General features: G+C 47.6%; 1 protein-coding gene across 1 annotated transcript in view; it reads left to right on the top strand.

The window, feature by feature from the left end:
• The window catches only part of LOC135081369 (calpain-D), a 33309-nt gene that overhangs the window by 8918 nt on the left and 6198 nt on the right, over positions 1-18193 (top strand). The window contains exons 8-18 of the mRNA XM_063976088.1: positions 290-422; positions 854-978; positions 1644-1734; positions 2319-2458; positions 3113-3225; positions 5383-5470; positions 5836-5937; positions 9257-9456; positions 10768-10864; positions 13528-13688; positions 15229-15488. Coding sequence (XP_063832158.1) covers positions 290-422; positions 854-978; positions 1644-1734; positions 2319-2458; positions 3113-3225; positions 5383-5470; positions 5836-5937; positions 9257-9456; positions 10768-10864; positions 13528-13688; positions 15229-15488 — 1510 coding nt within the window. The remainder of the gene's footprint in view (positions 1-289; positions 423-853; positions 979-1643; positions 1735-2318; positions 2459-3112; positions 3226-5382; positions 5471-5835; positions 5938-9256; positions 9457-10767; positions 10865-13527; positions 13689-15228; positions 15489-18193) is intronic.

Consider the following 18193-nt stretch of genomic DNA (forward strand, 5'->3'; position numbering starts at 1 on the left):
TCTATCTAATCTACTGCTCGCTTACTCGCAGTGGAATCACTCAATCATTTTATTTGTAGACTAACGGCCGCCTACGACTTCGTACGCGATCCTGTTTTACCCTCTTAGACTTGGATTTACGAAACCCCACCCGAGTTTCGTAAAATCTGTTCTTAGTGAGCGAGCATCTACGTTCTAAAAGGAACCCCCATGCAAAATTTGAAACTCCTTGCACTTGTAGTTTCTGAAATTTCGTGATGAGTAAGTGAGTCAGTCAGTCAGTGACCTTTCGCTTTTGTTTTATTTGTAGATTCTAATCCTGCGCCGGCGCCGGTAGCGTCAACAGCTACTTGGTCGTGCGCGCGCTGCACGCTCGTCAACGATGCTGATGCGAGCGCTTGTGCCGCGTGCGCCGGCTCGAGACCTCAGCCACATAACTACTGGTGAGTGTATGGCGACACCTATCGACTCGACAGGCAGGCGTGGCAGGCATCACTTAACAACAGAAGACGCTGATACAAGCTTGATACACGCTTACAAACCTGTATCGAGGTAGTGAAGATTTCCACCTAGCAAATGATGGTCAATTGGACCTTGGTACCCGAGCATGATACACGCTCTGAAAGAAGCAATTCTACCATAGATTCCTTTAGTGGTCGATCTCCATATCTCACAAGTGTAATACAACAGCGATACTGTGTGGCATCTTATCTTCATAATCATAATCTTAGAAGACTTTTCCTTGCTAATTGAACAATAAGTTATTTAGCAGTAGCTCGATAAAAAATATGCTTCGTGGTGCTCGTTAGGCATACATCTAGCAGTGGACTGCCCTACACTGAAATGGTGATCTTGATGATTATTTTTTTTCCAGGTCTTGCAGCTCTTGCACGCTACGGAACCCGCTGTCAGCGGCGCTGTGCCTGGCGTGTAAGACGCCCCCTGTGCCCAAGCACGGGGTCCCAGGATCTTCGGCTGAAGTCAACCACAGTGGCATTGGTAAGTCTATTGTTGACAAAGTTCGTTCGTTCGTTTCAGCCGAATAACGTCCGTCGTCCACTGCTGGACAAAGGCCTCCTCCAAGGATTTCCAGAAAGACCCCAAAGTACAAGTTAAAATTAAAGTACAAGTATACTATAAACTTAAGGCTTCCACAGACCAAATGCGGGTCAGAAGCAGTGCGGGTCAGTTGCAGCGCGGCTGAAGGCAGCGCAGTTTCAAAGCAGTTGCAACGCGGGCGGTTGTCAAAAAATTCAATATTCAAAAACCGCTTTCAACGCGCTGCTGCTGCGTCCGGTGTGTCATGCTAATATGGCCGCCATAGTAATACAACAGCGCGGGCCCGCGCTCGCGCCGTTTCTATCCCGCTCCCGCGCCGCCTCGTTTGTCGTTCGGCAGTTGCAGTGCGACGCGGTTGGAGCGCGGGCCCGCGTTTAGGTGTGACATATTTCAAAGAGTTTCTTGTATTACAACTTGCGCGGGCCCGCATTCAAACTGCGCTGCTATTGCCCCGCGTTTGGTCTGCTGAAGCCTTTAGAAGCTACCATGATTTGCCTAGATCTGAAAATAGCGGCGAGAAAAAACCTGGCTATTCATTTTTTTTTTCATAAGATGTTTATTTTACACAAGACGTCTCAAATAAAATGTATTTCCTTTTTAAACAGGACGTAGTCCGTCACCCAGAAGGAGTTCAAGACACACCCCGGCTTTGCCCAGGCGTGGGGCTAGACACAAAACACCGCCGCCTGAACCGAAGTGAGTTAATAACAGTTCTGAGGTGCAATTGTGTAAAGCAATCGTATTCATTTAACAGTCCAAAACGTACGCTTTAATCTGTCAAACGCTTTGTTAAACAGATTTTATAATTATCGTACGTTATGACCTATCCGAGGGTATGCCGAGTTAAAACAACAAAACGCAAGTTCCAGAGCATCGACAGTTTATCAAAAAATCAGACTGAACTACTTATTAACCGGAAAAAACATTTTGACATCGCGAGCTAAGTAAGAACAGTGCCATCTAGTTTCCAAAAAGGAGATTAACATTTAAAACTATATTCAAGGCGCTACTTCGAACAGAAGCAAAGGCCAAAACCTCTATGTATTTATTTAATTATTTTATTTAAAGAATGTTCCGTACAAAAAGGCGAGCTTAATGCCATAAGTCATTCTCTACCAGCTGACCTTGAGCAAAACAGAGATATTGAGTAGGCGGTGCTAAAAAGCTACAAAAATTTACACAATATAATACATAAAATATTATTAATATTAGTATTTGCCTAGCTCTAACATCTCAGATTTATTGTGTGTATGTTAAAAAAAATCTAATTTTTTTCTCAGGCCTGAAACAAACGAATGGGCTTGTACCGAATGCACTTACATGAATGCAAGTGGCGCCCTCTCGTGTGAGATGTGCCAGTCTCCCAAGACTCGGCTTCTGCCCGCCGCGCCAGACCAGCCGCAGTTAGATGAAGACTCGCGTGAGTACATCACTATTAAACGAAAAGTGGGCGTGAACTATAGTCCATTCAGCGTAAGAAAGTGATTATGACAGTTCTATTTAGTGAGGCGCTTCTTTTAAACCTAATCGATATTTTTTAGAATCGAGAATATTTTCTTAAGAAATCTATTCGACTTTTTATTTGGATTTTTTTTTATCCACAACGAGGAACGAGGAAGCTCTTGGCCTGTATCTCACCTGATGGTATCTACGAAACATCAAAATTATATCTACGAATTATAATTATCTGGATATGAAATAAACGTTGTTACACAATAAATCACAAAGAATTAAATATTATGCATTTTATTCAATAAAAACAACAAATAACAATAACAAACAACTCGTGGAGAAATCGCATAAAACACAACCGGCCATACAAGGCAAACGCACACGCACTGACTGACCTTTGACCTGCCTGAGAGAATAATTGTGATTCGATGGTGAGATGACCACCATACCGATTATTGATTGGTTGCGATTATTCATGTCTATGCCTATGAGCAAAAGTTCCGATTAACGCATTATGCAATTCATGTAATATTTTTTCACAAATTTTAATAAATAATAAACTAATAAATACTGTCGTTTAACGTCTAACACTACGATTAATTCCAAACCTTATTCTCTACAGCCGAGGGTTCAGACGGAGAGCGCCAGGAGAGCACCCCTATGGAGATACTACGGCTGAGGGAAGAGAGCCACGCGTGGACTCAGTGGCAGGAGGTGTTAGCGCAGTGCGCTGCGGTGAGTTTACTTTGTTTATTGTCTATGCCCTTTAATATTGCTGTGAAGGCACCATTCAAAGCTTTAGACTTTTGAAACGGTGCTTAATAATAATAATAATAAAGCCGTTTTTATTTCCAATCTACAATAAATTGTTTTTACATGCTAGGGTTTAATATTTAAATTATAAATATAACGTGTAGTAATTACTTTTAAGTGTTTAATGTATAAATTTAGTTTCCCTTCCTTCTACTCGCTATCATTACTCTCTTCAGCGTTATTGATTGGAACCCCTTCTCGGGTAAAGGCCTCCTCCAGCTTCTTCCAAATCTCTCTATCCGTAGCTTTCTCTCTCCATTTACTTCCTGCTATCTTTTCTATATCCTCTATCCATCTCTTTCGAGGGCGCCCTCTTTTCCTTTTTCCTTTCGGTCCCTTCCATATGGTTGACTCTAGTGTCCATCGTTTGTCTGTGTATCTTGCTATATGTCCTGCCCACTGCCACTTTTGTTTTAGGGCATATTGTAAGGCGTCTATAACTTTCGTTTTTCTTCTTATTTTTTCGCTTTTTACTTTATGTATTCTTCTTAATTTCATTACACTTCTCTCCATCGCTTTCTGGCATACTACTAGTTTACTTTTTATTTTATTGTTGTATGTCCACGTTTGGCATCCATATGTAAGATACAGGTGTCCAGGACAGTTTTCTTTAAATGGAGAGGAAATTTCCCTTTTAAAATTTCCTTTAGGGACCAAAACTTTTTCCAGCTCATGTTAATTCGTCGCTCTACCTCTAGTTCTTCGCTTTTGTCTTCGAATGACAGTTGTTTTCCTAGGTATATATAGTTGTTTACATATTCAAGGGGTTTCCCGTTGAGGTTTATAGGGTTTATGTGGCTGTTTGTCAGTATTTTAGTTTTGTCTTCGTTCATTTTGAGGCCCACTTTTTCACTTTCTTCATTTAAAGTGCATATAATTTTTTCTAATTCTTTACTTGTATCAGCGAATAGAACAATATCGTCCGCGAATCTGAGGTGTGTAAGTCGATCTTGATTAACTCTATCTAATACCTTCCGACTGCCAGTTGAGATTGTCAAAAATGTGTTGAAGTACCATTATAAACAGCTTGGGTGAAAGGGGGTCTCCTTGTCTCACTCCTCTGCAAATCGGTATATCAGGACCACGTGTCTCCAATTTGACTTGACTTACGCTTCCCTCGTAAATGCTTTTGAGTACTCTTGTATAATTTTCGTTTATGTGACATTTATTCAGCGCTTCCCAAATAGCGTCATGAGAGATCGTGTCGAACGCTTTTGCGTAGTCTACGAAGGCAATGTATAGTGGCCTGTTGAACTCCTTGTTACTCGATTTAAATGTGTAACGGTGCTTAATACTCGATTTAAATGTGTTACCAAATGGAAATATAAGACATTACTAAATGTAAACTTCTCGAAAATAAAAGTGATTCCTGATGCAGAAGTAAGCATACTGGCTGAGTTTCGTTGGTAGATAGCGTAAGAATGGAGCCAATATTAGTATTTTCTAAAACTGAGAAAGAAAAACACGAACTGCTGCATCCAAATGGTCCATCAAAAGTCGTCTCGTCAAGGATCACGACATCAAAAAGTTTGTTGCTACGTCGCTTTTCACAAACAAAATTATTCACCAGTATCATTTATTTAGAGTAGCCTTTCCTAGTTATTCCCCTTATCCCGTTGTAGGGGTGAAAGTATTTGGGGAGTGTTATTCAAATTTGTGTATGTGAGTCATTTCTACTAGTATCTTAATATGTAAGTCTAGATATTAGCACGTCACTACCTTGTTTAATATACCACGCAATCTTGTATACCCATTCTTATAAGATACACCATACAAGAATGCATGGTAAATTCAGTGAACTGCTCCTGAATCGAATGTACCAATAGAAATAGTAGTACTATTTCTATTTATTTATATTAACCGGCAGACAGTGGTGACTGAGTTTGTTGCGGCGCTTCTTCTCAGCACTTGCCAAATGTTGGCCTCGAAGCGCTGGTAGGGTAAAAAGATTATGAGACATGTAGAGGCTCCAAGCAAAATGACGATTTGTAAGAACTATTTATTAGTCTAAACAAATAAAGAAATTTTGACTTTGACTTTGGAGAAATGGAATAACCTAACATCCCTTTTCACCAACAGAGTGGAGAACCATACGAAGACTCCTCGTTCCCGGCGTCGCCGCGCTCGCTATACTACAACGGGAGCGCCGACGCAGGCGCCGCCACGCGTTGGCTGCGGCCCAACCAGATACACACGGACGCCGACCACCGGACGCCCTGGGTCGTGTTTCGGGACCCGCGGCCGTCGGACATATCGCAGGGTAAGTGACCCTTATAAAGGTTGCAAGAAGGCGCTGGAAACAGGTCCCTAAATTGATGATGATGATGAAACACAGGCAGATACACACGAACCTGGAACACAGGACATCAACTGGACCACATAACACCCTGGGTCGTGTTTCGGGACCCGCGGTCATTGGATTTATCACAGGATAAGAGCGATCCTGTCGTTTCAGCCAAATGACGTCCACTGCTGGACTAAGGCCTCCCCCAGGTCTCCCCCAGGAGGTTCCAGATGACCTCATGAAGGTAGCAAGGACGCGCTGGCTGCGGCCCAACCAGATACACACGGACGCCGACCACCGGACGCCCTGGGTCGTCTTCCGGGACCCGCGGCCCTCAGACATATCGCAGGGTAAGTGATCCCTTATAAAGGTTGCAAGAAGGCGCTTGAAACAGGTCCCTAAATTGATGATGATGATGAATCCCAGCCAGATAGCAAGGTTCTGGAATGGAGGCCGCGTATCGGAAAACGCAGCGTGGGACGTCCACCCACAAGGTGGACCGACGACCTGACTAAGGTAGCAGGAAGGCGCTGGATGCATGCCGCTACCAACCGTGCGATGTGAAAGTCATTGGGGGAGGCTTATGTGCAGCAGTGGCCGTCCTGTGGCTAAAACGATGATGATGATGAAATGGTCCCAACCAGATGACCTCATAAAGGTAGCAAGAACGCGCTGGCTGCGGCCCAACCAGATACACACGGACGCCGACCACCGGACGCCCTGGGTCGTCTTCCGGGACCCGCGGCCCTCGGACATATCGCAGGGTAAGTGGTTCCAGGTGACCTCATACAGGTAAAGCCTGGTCCGTGAGCACGTAGAATCCCGTCCAATGACCCCAAGCTACCCATCCTTATCGCTCGCGCGTAATTATATTGCTGTCGCGACTGTGCGACGCGCGCCCGCAGTGAGTGTGTGAGCGCGACAGCAACATAATTACGTGCGAGCGACAAGGATGGGCAGCTTGGGGTCATTGGACGGGATTCTACGTGCTCACGGACCAGGCTTTAGCAAGGACGCGCTGGCTGCGGCCCAACCAGATACACACGGACGCCGACCACCGGACGCCCTGGGTCGTCTTCCGGGACCCGCGGCCCTCGGACATATCGCAGGGTAAGTGACCCTTATAAAGGTTGCAAGGAGGCGCTTGAAACAGGTCCCTAAATTGATGATGATGATGAAACCCAGCCAGAACCTGGAACACAGGACATCAACTGGACCACAGAACACCCTGGGTTGTGTTTCGGGACCCGCGGTCATTGGATTTATCACAGGATAAGAGCGATCCTGTCGTTTCAGCCAAATGACGTCCACTGCTGGACTAAGGCCTCCCCCAGGTCTCCCCCAGGAGGTTCCAGATGACCTCATGAAGGTAGCAAGAACGCGCTGACTGCGGCCCAACCAGATACACACCGACGCCGACCACCGGACGCCCTGGGTCGTCTTCCGGGACCCGCGGCCCTCCGACATATCGCAGGGTAAGTGACCCTTATAAAGGTTGCAAGAAGGCGCTGGAAACAGGTCCCTAAATTGATGATGATACACACGAACCTGGAACACAGGACATCAACTGGACCACATAACACCCTGGGTTGTGTTTCGGGACCCGCGGTCATTGGATTTATCACAGGATAAGAGCGATCCTGTCGTTTCAGCCAAATGACGTCCACTGCTGGACTAAGGCCTCTCCCAGGACTCCCCCAGGAGGTTCCAGACGACCTTATACAGGTAGCAAGGACGCGCTGGCTGCGGCCCAACCAGATACACACGGACGCCGACCACCGGACGCCCTGGGTCGTGTTCCGGGACCCGCGGCCGTCGGACATATCGCAGGGTAAGTGGTTCCAGGTGACCTCATACAGGTAAAGCCTGGTCCGTGAGCACGTAGAATCCCGTCCAATGACCCCAAGCTACCCATCCTTATCGCTCGCGCGTAATTATATTGCTGTCGCGACTGTGCGACGCGCGCCCGCAGTGAGTGTGTGAGCGCGACAGCAACATAATTACGTGCGAGCGACAAGGATAGGCAGCTTGGGGTCATTGGACGGGATTCTACGTGCTCACGGACCAGGCTTTAGCAAGGACGCGCTGCTGCGGCCCAACCAGATACACACGGACGCCGACCACCGGACGCCCTGGGTCGTCTTCCGGGACCCGCGGCCCTCGGACATATCGCAGGGTAAGTGACCCTTATAAAGGTTGCAAGAAGGCGCTTGAAACAGGTCCCTAAATTGATGATGAAACCCAGCCAGATACACACGAACCTGGAACACAGGACATCAACTGGACCACATAAAACCCTGGGTCGTGTTCCGGGACCCGCGGCCCTCGTACATATCGCAGGGTAAGTGGTCCCTTTTCGTCCAAAATACCTCAGTGCCTGAAGACGAAAGTCTACAACCAATGTGTGTTACCTGTGATGACTTATGGCTCGGAAACGTGGCTTCTCACCATAGGCCTTATACAGAAGCTCAAAGTTGCATAGCGTGCTATGGAGAGGGCTTTGCTCGATGTTTCTTTACGAGATCGAATCAGAAATGAGATCCGTAAACGAACTGAAGTCGCTGACATAGCCCGACGGATTAGCAAGCTGAAGTGGCAGTGGGAAGGGCACATAGTACGCAGAACTGACGGTCGATGGGGCAGCAAGGTTCTGGAATGGAGGCTTACCGGAAAACGCAGCGTGGAACGTCCACCCACAAGGTGGACCGACGACCTGATAAAGGTAGCAGGAAGGTGCTGGATGCAGCCCGCTACCAACCGTGCGATGTGGAAGTCATTGGGGGAGGCCTATGTTCAGCAGTGGACGTCCTGTGGCTGAAATGAAGATGATGATGAAGTGGTCCCAACCAGACGACCTCATATAGGTAGCAAGGACGCGCTGGCTGCGGCCCAACCAGATACACACCGACGCCGACCACCGGACGCCCTGGGTCGTGTTCTGAGACCCTTGGCTTTCGGACATATTGCAGGGTAGGTTAGGTTAGGTTAGGTTAGGACCATTATTCCCTAACCAGTCTGGGCAACGTGGGAAGTGTAGGCCGTCCTCCTTATGCCTCGTAAATTAGGTGGTCGTGCTTTTGCAGTAGGGACTAAATGACCTGACGATGATGCAGGTTAATGATGAAGCATAAGATCACACAGATGTTGACCACAGTCAGTACACCCTGGGTCGTGTTCTGAGACCCTTGGCTTTCGGATATATCGCAGGGTTAGTGACCTTTTTTGGAAGATATGCAATCTGAACAGATGGCTTTGTAAAGACTGCAGAAAGGCGCTGGTTGCAGGTCGTTACTAATTAGCTAATCAAGAGAACCGATGACGGCTAAATCGGATAACCCCGTAGATGGCACCACTAGCGAGCAAGGTCATCCACTCTTTAATAATGTTGCTAACTGCAAATACGATAAGAGGTCTATTGCATTCTCATTTACCAGATTGGCGACACTGGTGGCTCAAGTCCTGTCACTTCGCCAGTGACTCAATTATAGTACCTATCTCTCATTGAAATCAGCGATTCAGCGAATCAAATATTCCGTGACATGTTATTTCGAATCTTGTACAGACGCTAGCACTGGTCTTATGCAGTTAAAATAAGAGCGAATTTGCAAGAAAAATGGGTACTCTAATGTGCTATCTTCTGTACAGTAATTATTTATCTCCTCATTCCAGGTGTCCTAGGCAACTGCTGGCTGCTCTCCGCTTTAGCAGTGCTAGCGGAACGCTCCTCTCTCGTGCGAGGAGTGGTAGTGAGGGGCGAACCGAGCGTAGGCGCGTACCAACTGAGGCTGTGCAAGGATGGGAGGTGGCTGACGGTGACGGTGGATGACTTGCTGCCAGCGAATAAGAAGGGACATCTGGTATATTCACAGGTGGGTTTTTTGGAGTTTAAGGTTCATTTTGGCACATATTTTTACAAGCTAGGGGTGAACCGAGCGTAGGCGCGTACCAACTGAGGCTGTGCAAGGATGGGAGGTGGCTGACGGTGACGGTGGATGACTTGCTGCCCGCGAATAAGAAGGGACATCTGGTATATTCACAGGTGGGATTTTTGGAGTTTAAGGTTCATTTTGGCACATATTTTTACAAGCAAGGGGTGAACCGAGCGTAGGCGCGTACCAACTGAGGTTGTGCAAGGATGGGAGGTGGCTGACGGTGACGGTGGATGACTTGCTGCCAGCGAATAAAAAGGGACATCTGGTTTATTCACAGGTGGGTTTCTTGAGTTTAAGGTTCATTTTGGCACATATTTTTACAAGCAAGGGGTGAACCGAGCGTAGGCGCGTACCAACTGAGGCTGTGCAAGGATGGGAGGTGGCTGACGGTGACGGTGGATGACTTGCTGCCAGCGAATAAGAAGGGACACCTGGTTTATTCACAGGTGGGTTTTTTGGAGTTTAAGGTTCATTTTGGCACATATTTTTACAAGCAAGGGGTGAACCGAGCGTAGGCGCGTACCAACTGAGGCTGTGCAAGGATGGGAGGTGGCTGACGGTGACGGTGGATGACTTGCTGCCAGCGAATAAAAAGGGACATCTGGTTTATTCACAGGTGGGTTTCTTGAGTTTAAGGTTCATTTTGGCACATATTTTTACAAGCAAGGGGTGAACCGAGCGTAGGCGCGTACCAACTGAGGCTGTGCAAGGATGGGAGGTGGCTGACGGTGACTGTGGATGACTTGCTGCCCGCGAATAAGAAGGGACATCTGGTTTATTCACAGGTGGGTTTTTTTGAGTTTAAGGTTCATTTTTGGCATACAATTTTTGTTGTAGCGACTTAAACCCTTCATACAAGTCTGTAAGATATAATAAAATAGGGAAACAGTAAAGCTTCAACCACATCAACGCGTGCAGATCGCCATCGCTGGTTCGGTCTAAGGCCAATGATAGTCCGCGCGACCTGTCATTGGCCTATGAACGCACGGTTGGTTGAAGCATAACGCAATATAGTGATTCGCATCAAAATGGACTTCTAATATTAAAGATTCTAAAATCTTTATGATTCATATCTTTCGCAATTTCAATCTGTCTCTTGCTATATCCGAACTCCGAAAGAGAGAGAGAGCCATCTATTGGGAGTAGTATAAATATGTCTTGGATCACTGGTAAAAATTAAATACTTACGAAGTCGTAGGAACAGGAAATTACTCAGTGAATTAAGGCAAAATGTATTTTATATTGCAGGCGAAAAGAAAACAACTTTGGGTGCCTTTGATAGAGAAAGCGGTTGCTAAGTTACATGGATGCTATGAAGCACTGGTGTCCGGAAGAGCTATTGAAGGTAGGTTGCCTTAATTTCTCTTGCTTACTTGATTTTCTGTATGAAATTATGTAGTACTAGCGGCCGCCCGCGACTTCGTACGCCTGGATCCCGTTTTACCCCCTTCATCTATGTTAGGCGGTTTATATTTTTTCATAAAAATGTTTTTTTCCCGCTACCTCCCGTTCCCGTGGAAATTTTGCAATATCCTGTTGTAACTAAGCTTTAAGTTTACTAAGATACCTGCATGCCAAATTTCAAGCGTCTAAATTAAGCGGTTTAGATTTTTCATACAAAAGGATTTTCCCACTAATTCCCGTCCTCGTGGGAATTTTGCAATAACCTGTTGTAACTAAGCTTTAAGTTTACTAAGATACCTGCATGCCTCAATCGTCTAACTTAAGCGGTTTAGATTTTTCATACAAAAGGATTTTCCCGCTAATTCCCGTTTCCGTGGGAATTCCTAAGTATACTATAACCTGCCCATGAGTACGAAGAATAATTGCACCAAGTTTCGTTAATATCCGTCAAGTAGTATTTCTTTCTATAAGGAACATACAGACAGACAGACAAAAATTTTACTGATTGCATTTTTGGCATCAGTATCGATCACTAATTACCCCCTGATAGTTATTTTGAAAATATATTTCATGTACAGAAATGACCTCTCTACAGATAGCTTGATCGCAGTGTGCAGTATCATAGTTTCTTATGATACTGTGGCAGAGTTAGAAGATTCTACTTGATATCTTTTAGAAGAAAAACTTACTTTAACCCTATGGCCGCTTTCACATTTAGGCGATTTAGCAGCGCAACAAAAGCGCGACAGACGCTGCCGAAAATTTCATACTATGTGACAGCTGATGCCTCCCTTCACATTTCAAAAACGCCGCTGCCGCGCTGCTGTCGCGCTTCTAACGCCCTAATGTGAAAGCGCTCTATTTCTTCGGGATTGTATTCCATAAGCAGCAATAGAAAAGCAGTAGGATTAAGACTGGGCAGTGTTGAGAAGATGCGAAGAAAATTCCAAAAATAAAGATATTTGTGTTAATATAATCATTTTTCTCTTCTCCAGGTCTATGCACGTTAACAGGTGCCCCCTGCGAGTCAGTCTCTCTCCAGGCGGGAGGGGCGGGCGGTGGCGCCGGTGGCGGAGCGCCTTTAGAACAGCTGGATCGAGACCTAGTGTGGGCTCAGCTACTGTCTTCGCGACAAGCGTGTTTTTTAATGGGTGCCAGTTGTGGTGGAGGCAATATGAAGGTAGGTCACAGATAGGGGCGCCTTTAGAACAGCTGGACCGAGACCTAGTGTGGGCTCAGCTACTGTCTTCGCGACAGGCGTGTTTCCTGATGGGCGCCAGTTGTGGTGGAGGCAATATGAAGGTGGGTCCTATATTGGTAGAAAAAGCAACTTGACTTAAAGTCCTATGTCCCCTAAAGCATATGGACAAAATTCTACGTGCTCACGGACCAGGCTTTAGATGGGGCAGATGGCGTCCACAACAGTCCTCCATCGCGTTCGGTCTTGAGCTTCGCGTTTGATCTCGCTCCAGGTCTTGACGATTTTCTTCGCCTCGTCTGCTACAGTGCGCCGCCAAGTTTTCTTGGGGCGACTACGTTTGCGTTTTCCTTGGGGGTTCCAATTTAGAGCCTGCTTGGGATCGGGATTCCTTCGGAGAGTGTGACCAATCCAGTTAGAAACAGTCACTTTCTCTCCAAGTGAGAGGGGCGGGCGGGAGATGCGTCTTTAGAACAGCTGGATCGAGACCTAGTGTGGGCTCAGCTGCTGTCTTCGCGACAAGCGTGCTTCTTGATGGGTGCTAGCTGTGGTGGAGGCAATATGAAGGTAGGTCACAGATAGGGGCGCCTTTAGAACAGCTGGATCGAGACCTAGTGTGGGCTCAGCTGCTGTCTTCGCGACAAGCGTGCTTCTTGATGGGTGCTAGCTGTGGTGGAGGCAATATGAAGGTAGGTCACAGATAGGGGCGCCTTTAGAACAGCTGGATCGAGACCTAGTGTGGGCTCAGCTGCTGTCTTCGCGACAAGCGTGCTTCTTGATGGGCGCTAGTTGTGGTGGAGGCAATATGAAGGTAGGTCACAGATAGGGGCGCCTTTAGAACAGCTGGACCGAGACCTAGTGTGGGCTCAGCTGCTGTCTTCGCGACAAGCGTGCTTCTTGATGGGCGCTAGTTGTGGTGGAGGCAATATGAAGGTAGGTCACAGATAGGGGCGCCTTTAGAACAGCTGGACCGAGACCTAGTGTGGGCTCAGCTACTGTCTTCGCGACAAGCGTGCTTCTTGATGGGCGCTAGTTGTGGTGGAGGCAATATGAAGGTAGGTCACAGATAGGGGCGCCTTTAGAACAGCTGGACCGAGACCTAGTGTGGGCTCAGCTACTGTCTTCGCGACAAGCGTGCTTCTTGATGGGTGCTAGCTGTGGTGGGGGCAATATGAAGGTAAGTCCTGTATTGGTAAATTCCGGTCGTCGAGCAGATAGAATTTCGTCCAATGACCCCAAGCTACCCGTCCTTATCGCTCGCGCGTAATTATAATGCGCGACGGGCGGCCGCAGTGAGTGTGCGAGCGCGACAGCAATATAATTACGCGCAAGCTATAAGGATGGGTAGCTTAGGGTCATTGGACGAAATATTATCTGCTCGACGAACGGACTTTAGAATCAGCTAGGGGCGCCAATGCTAACAGGCGCCCCCTGCGAGTCGGTTTCTCTCCAAGCGGAAGGGGCGCCTTTAGAACAGCTAGACCGAGACCTGGTGTGGGCTCAGCTACTGTCTTCGCGACAAGCGTGTTTCCTGATGGGCGCCAGCTGTGGTGGCGGCAATATGAAGGTAGGTGTTGGTAGAAACAGAAGAGGCGCTATTAAGCTACTGATCTAGATACTGGCTAAAACAGATAGGGGCGCCTTTAGAACAGCTGGATCGTGTCCTGGTGTGGGCTCAGCTACTGTCTTCGCGACAAGCGTGCTTCTTGATGGGTGCTAGCTGTGGTGGAGGCAATATGAAGGTAGGTCCTATATTGGTAGAAAAAGCAACTTGACTTAAAGTCCTATGTCCCCTAAAGCATATGGACAAAATTCTACGTGCTCACGGACCAGGCTTTAGATGGGGCAGAGGGCGTCCACAACAGTCCTTCATCGCGTTCGGTCTTGAGCTTCGCGTTTGATCTCGCTCCAGGTCTTGCCGATTTTCTTCGCCTCGTCTGCTACAGTGCGCCGCCAAGTTTGCTTGGGGCGACCACGTTTGTGTTTTCCTTGGGGGTTCCAATTTAGAGCCTGCTTGGGATCGGGATCCCTTCGGAGAGTGTGACCAATCCAGTCTCCAGTCCAGTCCAATAGAAACAGTCAGTCAGTTTCTCTCGAGTGGGAGGGGCTGGCGGGAGATGAGCCTTTAGAACAGCTGGACCGAGACCTGGTGTGGGCACAGCTGCTGTCTTCACGACAGGCGTGTTTCTTGATGGGTGCCAGCTGTGGTGGAGGCAATATGAAGGTAGGTGTTGGTAGAAACAACAAGGGGCACCAATCATAGAGAGAGATGCCAATTAACGCGCTGAGTTCGAAACTCAGTGTCGCATTAAAAATTCACACACACAAAGTAATCAAAATATGTGCTCATTATCCACTACGGTATCAGTACTCAACGTTCGAATAATCTTTAGTACTACGCAAGCAATGTCAACTGTTTACATTATGACGTCGCTGCTGTTATCATTGCTGTCACGAGCAATGTGTTCTGTTTATGGGCATATTGCTGCGACACCGGCCCCGCCTTTTTGTCACATCTTCCTTTAGTTTCTGTGATCTGTGGCGCCCATGCTAACAGGCGCCCCTTAGCGAGTCGGTATCTCTCCAAGCGGGAGGGGCGCCTTTAGAACAGCTGGATCGAGACCTGGTGTGGGCTCAGCTACTGTCTTCGCGACAAGCGTGCTGCTTGATGGGTGCCAGCTGTGGTGGGGGCAATATGAAGGTAGGTCTAATATTTTTGCAGAAATAGCCAATGCTAACAGGCTACTGTCTGTGAGCTAGTGTCCCTTTAGGATTGATGCCGGTGAGGAGGCGCCCGTCAGTAGCTTAATATCACCTAAAGTGGTGGAAAGAAAATCATAATAAATATTTAATCTGCGGTTACAATTTATAATATGGATTGTATACGTATTGTTTGTTCTCTGTAGCTGTGCCTTAAATAAAAAATAAAATAAACCTGAGATGTAACTGGATCCTTACTGGGCCGAGTCCCAATAAATGAGAGGTCTTGGAACTAAGACTGGACAGTTGATTGAAAAATAATTTTTCAACCATAACATAAACCTGCACAAAAAGATATCAGAAAATCTACAAGGCCAGGGCATAACGAGTATATTTTTTATCTCCAGGTGGACGAAGAAGAATACCAGCGCCTCGGCTTACGACCTCGCCACGCCTACTCGGTCCTCGACGTGGTAGAAGTAGCGGGTCCAACCCGTTTGCTTCGGCTACGGAACCCCTGGGGGCATTATACTTGGCGCGGCGCGTGGGCACACGGCTGCCCGCGCTGGACTGAGGAGGCACGACGCGCAGTGCACGCGCATACTGCTAGCGCGCACGCGGATCGAGACCAAGGCGTGTTCTGGATCAGCTTCGATGATGTGCTCAAGTGAGTGTCTTATTGATAGTGTGATAAAGTGTATATTACATTGGCAGCGCTAACAGAGGAGCATAAGGGCAGCGCGTACGCTTATAGAGACTTGTTTCAACGACTTACTAAGGTAAGTAAGTGCCTTACTGCTGCGTTAATAGAGCGTATATTACAATAGCAGTGTTGCTTTGGGGCATAGTACCTATCAAGGCGTGTTCTGGGTCAACTTCGACGACGTGCTGAAGCGAGTATCTTACTACTAGTGACATAAGGCGTATATTACAATGGCTACTACCCCTGGGGGCACTATACTTGGCGCGGCGGTGTGTGTTCAAGTGAGTGCCTTAATTATAGTGTAATAAGGTGTGTTTTACAATGGCAACCTATCAAGAAGGAGGCACGACGCGCAGTGCACGCGCATACTGCTAGCGCGCTCGCGGATCGAGACCAAGGCGTGTTCTGGATCAGCTTCGATGACGTGCTCAAGTGAGTGTCTTATTGATAGGGTAATAAAGTGTATTTTACAATGGCAACTCGTGAAGGAGAAAGCGTTACGTTCTGTTCACGCACATACTGCTAGCGCGCTCGCGGATCGAGACCAAGGCGTGTTCTGGATCAGCTTTGACGACGTGCTCAAGTGAGTGTCTTATTGATAGTGTAATAAAGTGTATTTTACATTGACAAGACGTGGAAGAAGACTTGCACGGGGACGAAGAAGTGTTCTGGATCGACTTCGATGTCGTGTTGAAGTGAGTGCCTTACTGCTGTGTTAATAGAGTGTTTATTACAATGGCAGTATTGCCTTGGGGCATAGCACAGGTCAGAGCGAGTTCTGAGTCGGCTTAGACGACGTGCTGAAGCGAGTATCTTATTACTAGTGACATTAGGCGTATATTGCAATGGCTACAACCCCTGGGGGCACTATACTTGGCGCGGCGCGTGGGCGCACGGCTGCCCGCGCTGGACTGAGGAGGCACGACGCGCAGTGCACGCGCATACTGCTAGCGCGCACGCGGACCGAGACCAAGGCGTGTTCTGGATCAGCTTCGATGATGTGCTCAAGTGAGTGCTTTAAAGCCTGGTCCGTGAGCACGTAGAATCCCGTCCAATGACCCCCAGCTGCCCATCCTTGTCGCTCGTACGTAATTATGTTGCTGTCGCGCTCGCACACTCACTGCGGACGCGCGTCGCACAGTCGCGACAGCAATATAATTACGCGCGAGCGATAAGGATGGGTAGCTTGGGTTCATTGGACGGGATTCTACGTGCTCACGGACCAGGCTTTAGTAATAGTCTATATTGCAATGTCAGCGCTAACAGAGAAACATAAGAGCAGCGTGCACGCTAGATACCAACTTCAACGGCTTACCAAGGCAAGGTAAGCGCCTTACTACTACTCATCCTTATCGCTCGCGCGTAATTATGTTGCTGTCGCGCTCGCACACTCACTGCGGGCGCCCGTCGCACAGTCGCGACAGCAATATAATTACGCGCGAGCGATAAGGATGGGTAGCTTGGGGTCATTGAACAAAATTCTACGTGCTCACGGACCAGGCTTTAGTGTAAATAAAGCGTATATTATAATAGCAGTGTTGCTTTGGGGCATAGTACCTATCAAGGCGTGTTTTGGGTCGGTTTCGACGACGCGCTGAAGCGAGTATCTTACTACTAGTGACATAAGGCGTATATTACAATGGCTGCTACCCCTGGGGGCACTATACTTGGCGCGGCGGTGTGTGTTCAAGTGAGTGCCTTAATTATAGTGTAGTAAGGTGTGTTTTACAATGGCAACGTATCAAGAAAGAGATGCGACGCGCTGTGCACGCGCATACTGCTAGCGCGCTCGCGGATCGAGACCAAGGCGTGTTCTGGATCAGCTTTGACGACGTGCTCAAGTGAGTGTCTTATTGATAGTGCAATAAAGTGTATTTTACAATGGCAACGTGGCAAGTGTCTTAATGTTACTAAGAATAAGGCATATTTTACAATGGCAACTCGTGAAGGAGGAAGCGTGACGTTCTGTCATGCGCATACTGCTAGCGCGCACGCGGATCGAGACCAAGGCGTGTTTTGGATCAGCTTCGATGATGTGCTGAAGTAAGTACTTTAGCGTTGTGTTAATAGAGTCTATATTGCAATGACAGCGCTAACAGAGAAACATAAGAGCAGCGTGCACGCTAGAGACCAACTACAACGGCTTACCAAGGCAAGGTAAGCGCCTTACTACTAAAGCCTGGTCCGTGAGCACGTAGAATTTAGTTCAATGACCCCAAGCTACCCATCCTTATCGCTCGCGCGTAATTATATTGCTGTCGCGACTGTGCGACGGCGGGCGCCCGCAGTGAGTGTGCGAGCGCGACAGCAACATAATTACGCGCGAGCGGTAAGGATGGGTAGCTTGGGGTCATTGGACAAAAGTCTACGTGCTCACGGACCAGGCTTTAGTGTAAATAAAGCGTATATTACAATAGCAGTGTTGCTTTGGGCAATAATACCGATCAGAGCGTGTTCTGAGTCGGCTTTGACGACGTAATGAAGCGAGTATCTTACTACTAGTGACATAAGGCGTATATTACAATGGTTACTACCCCTGGGAGCACTATACTTGGCGCGGCGGTGTGTGTTCAAGTGAGTGCCTTATTGATAGTGTAATAAAGTGTGTTTTACAATGGCAACCTATAAAGAAGGAGGCACGACGCGCAGTGCACGCGCATACTGCTAGC

This window comes from Ostrinia nubilalis, chromosome 19, assembly GCF_963855985.1.
Source record: "Ostrinia nubilalis chromosome 19, ilOstNubi1.1, whole genome shotgun sequence".
Taxonomy (NCBI): domain Eukaryota; kingdom Metazoa; phylum Arthropoda; class Insecta; order Lepidoptera; family Crambidae; genus Ostrinia; species Ostrinia nubilalis.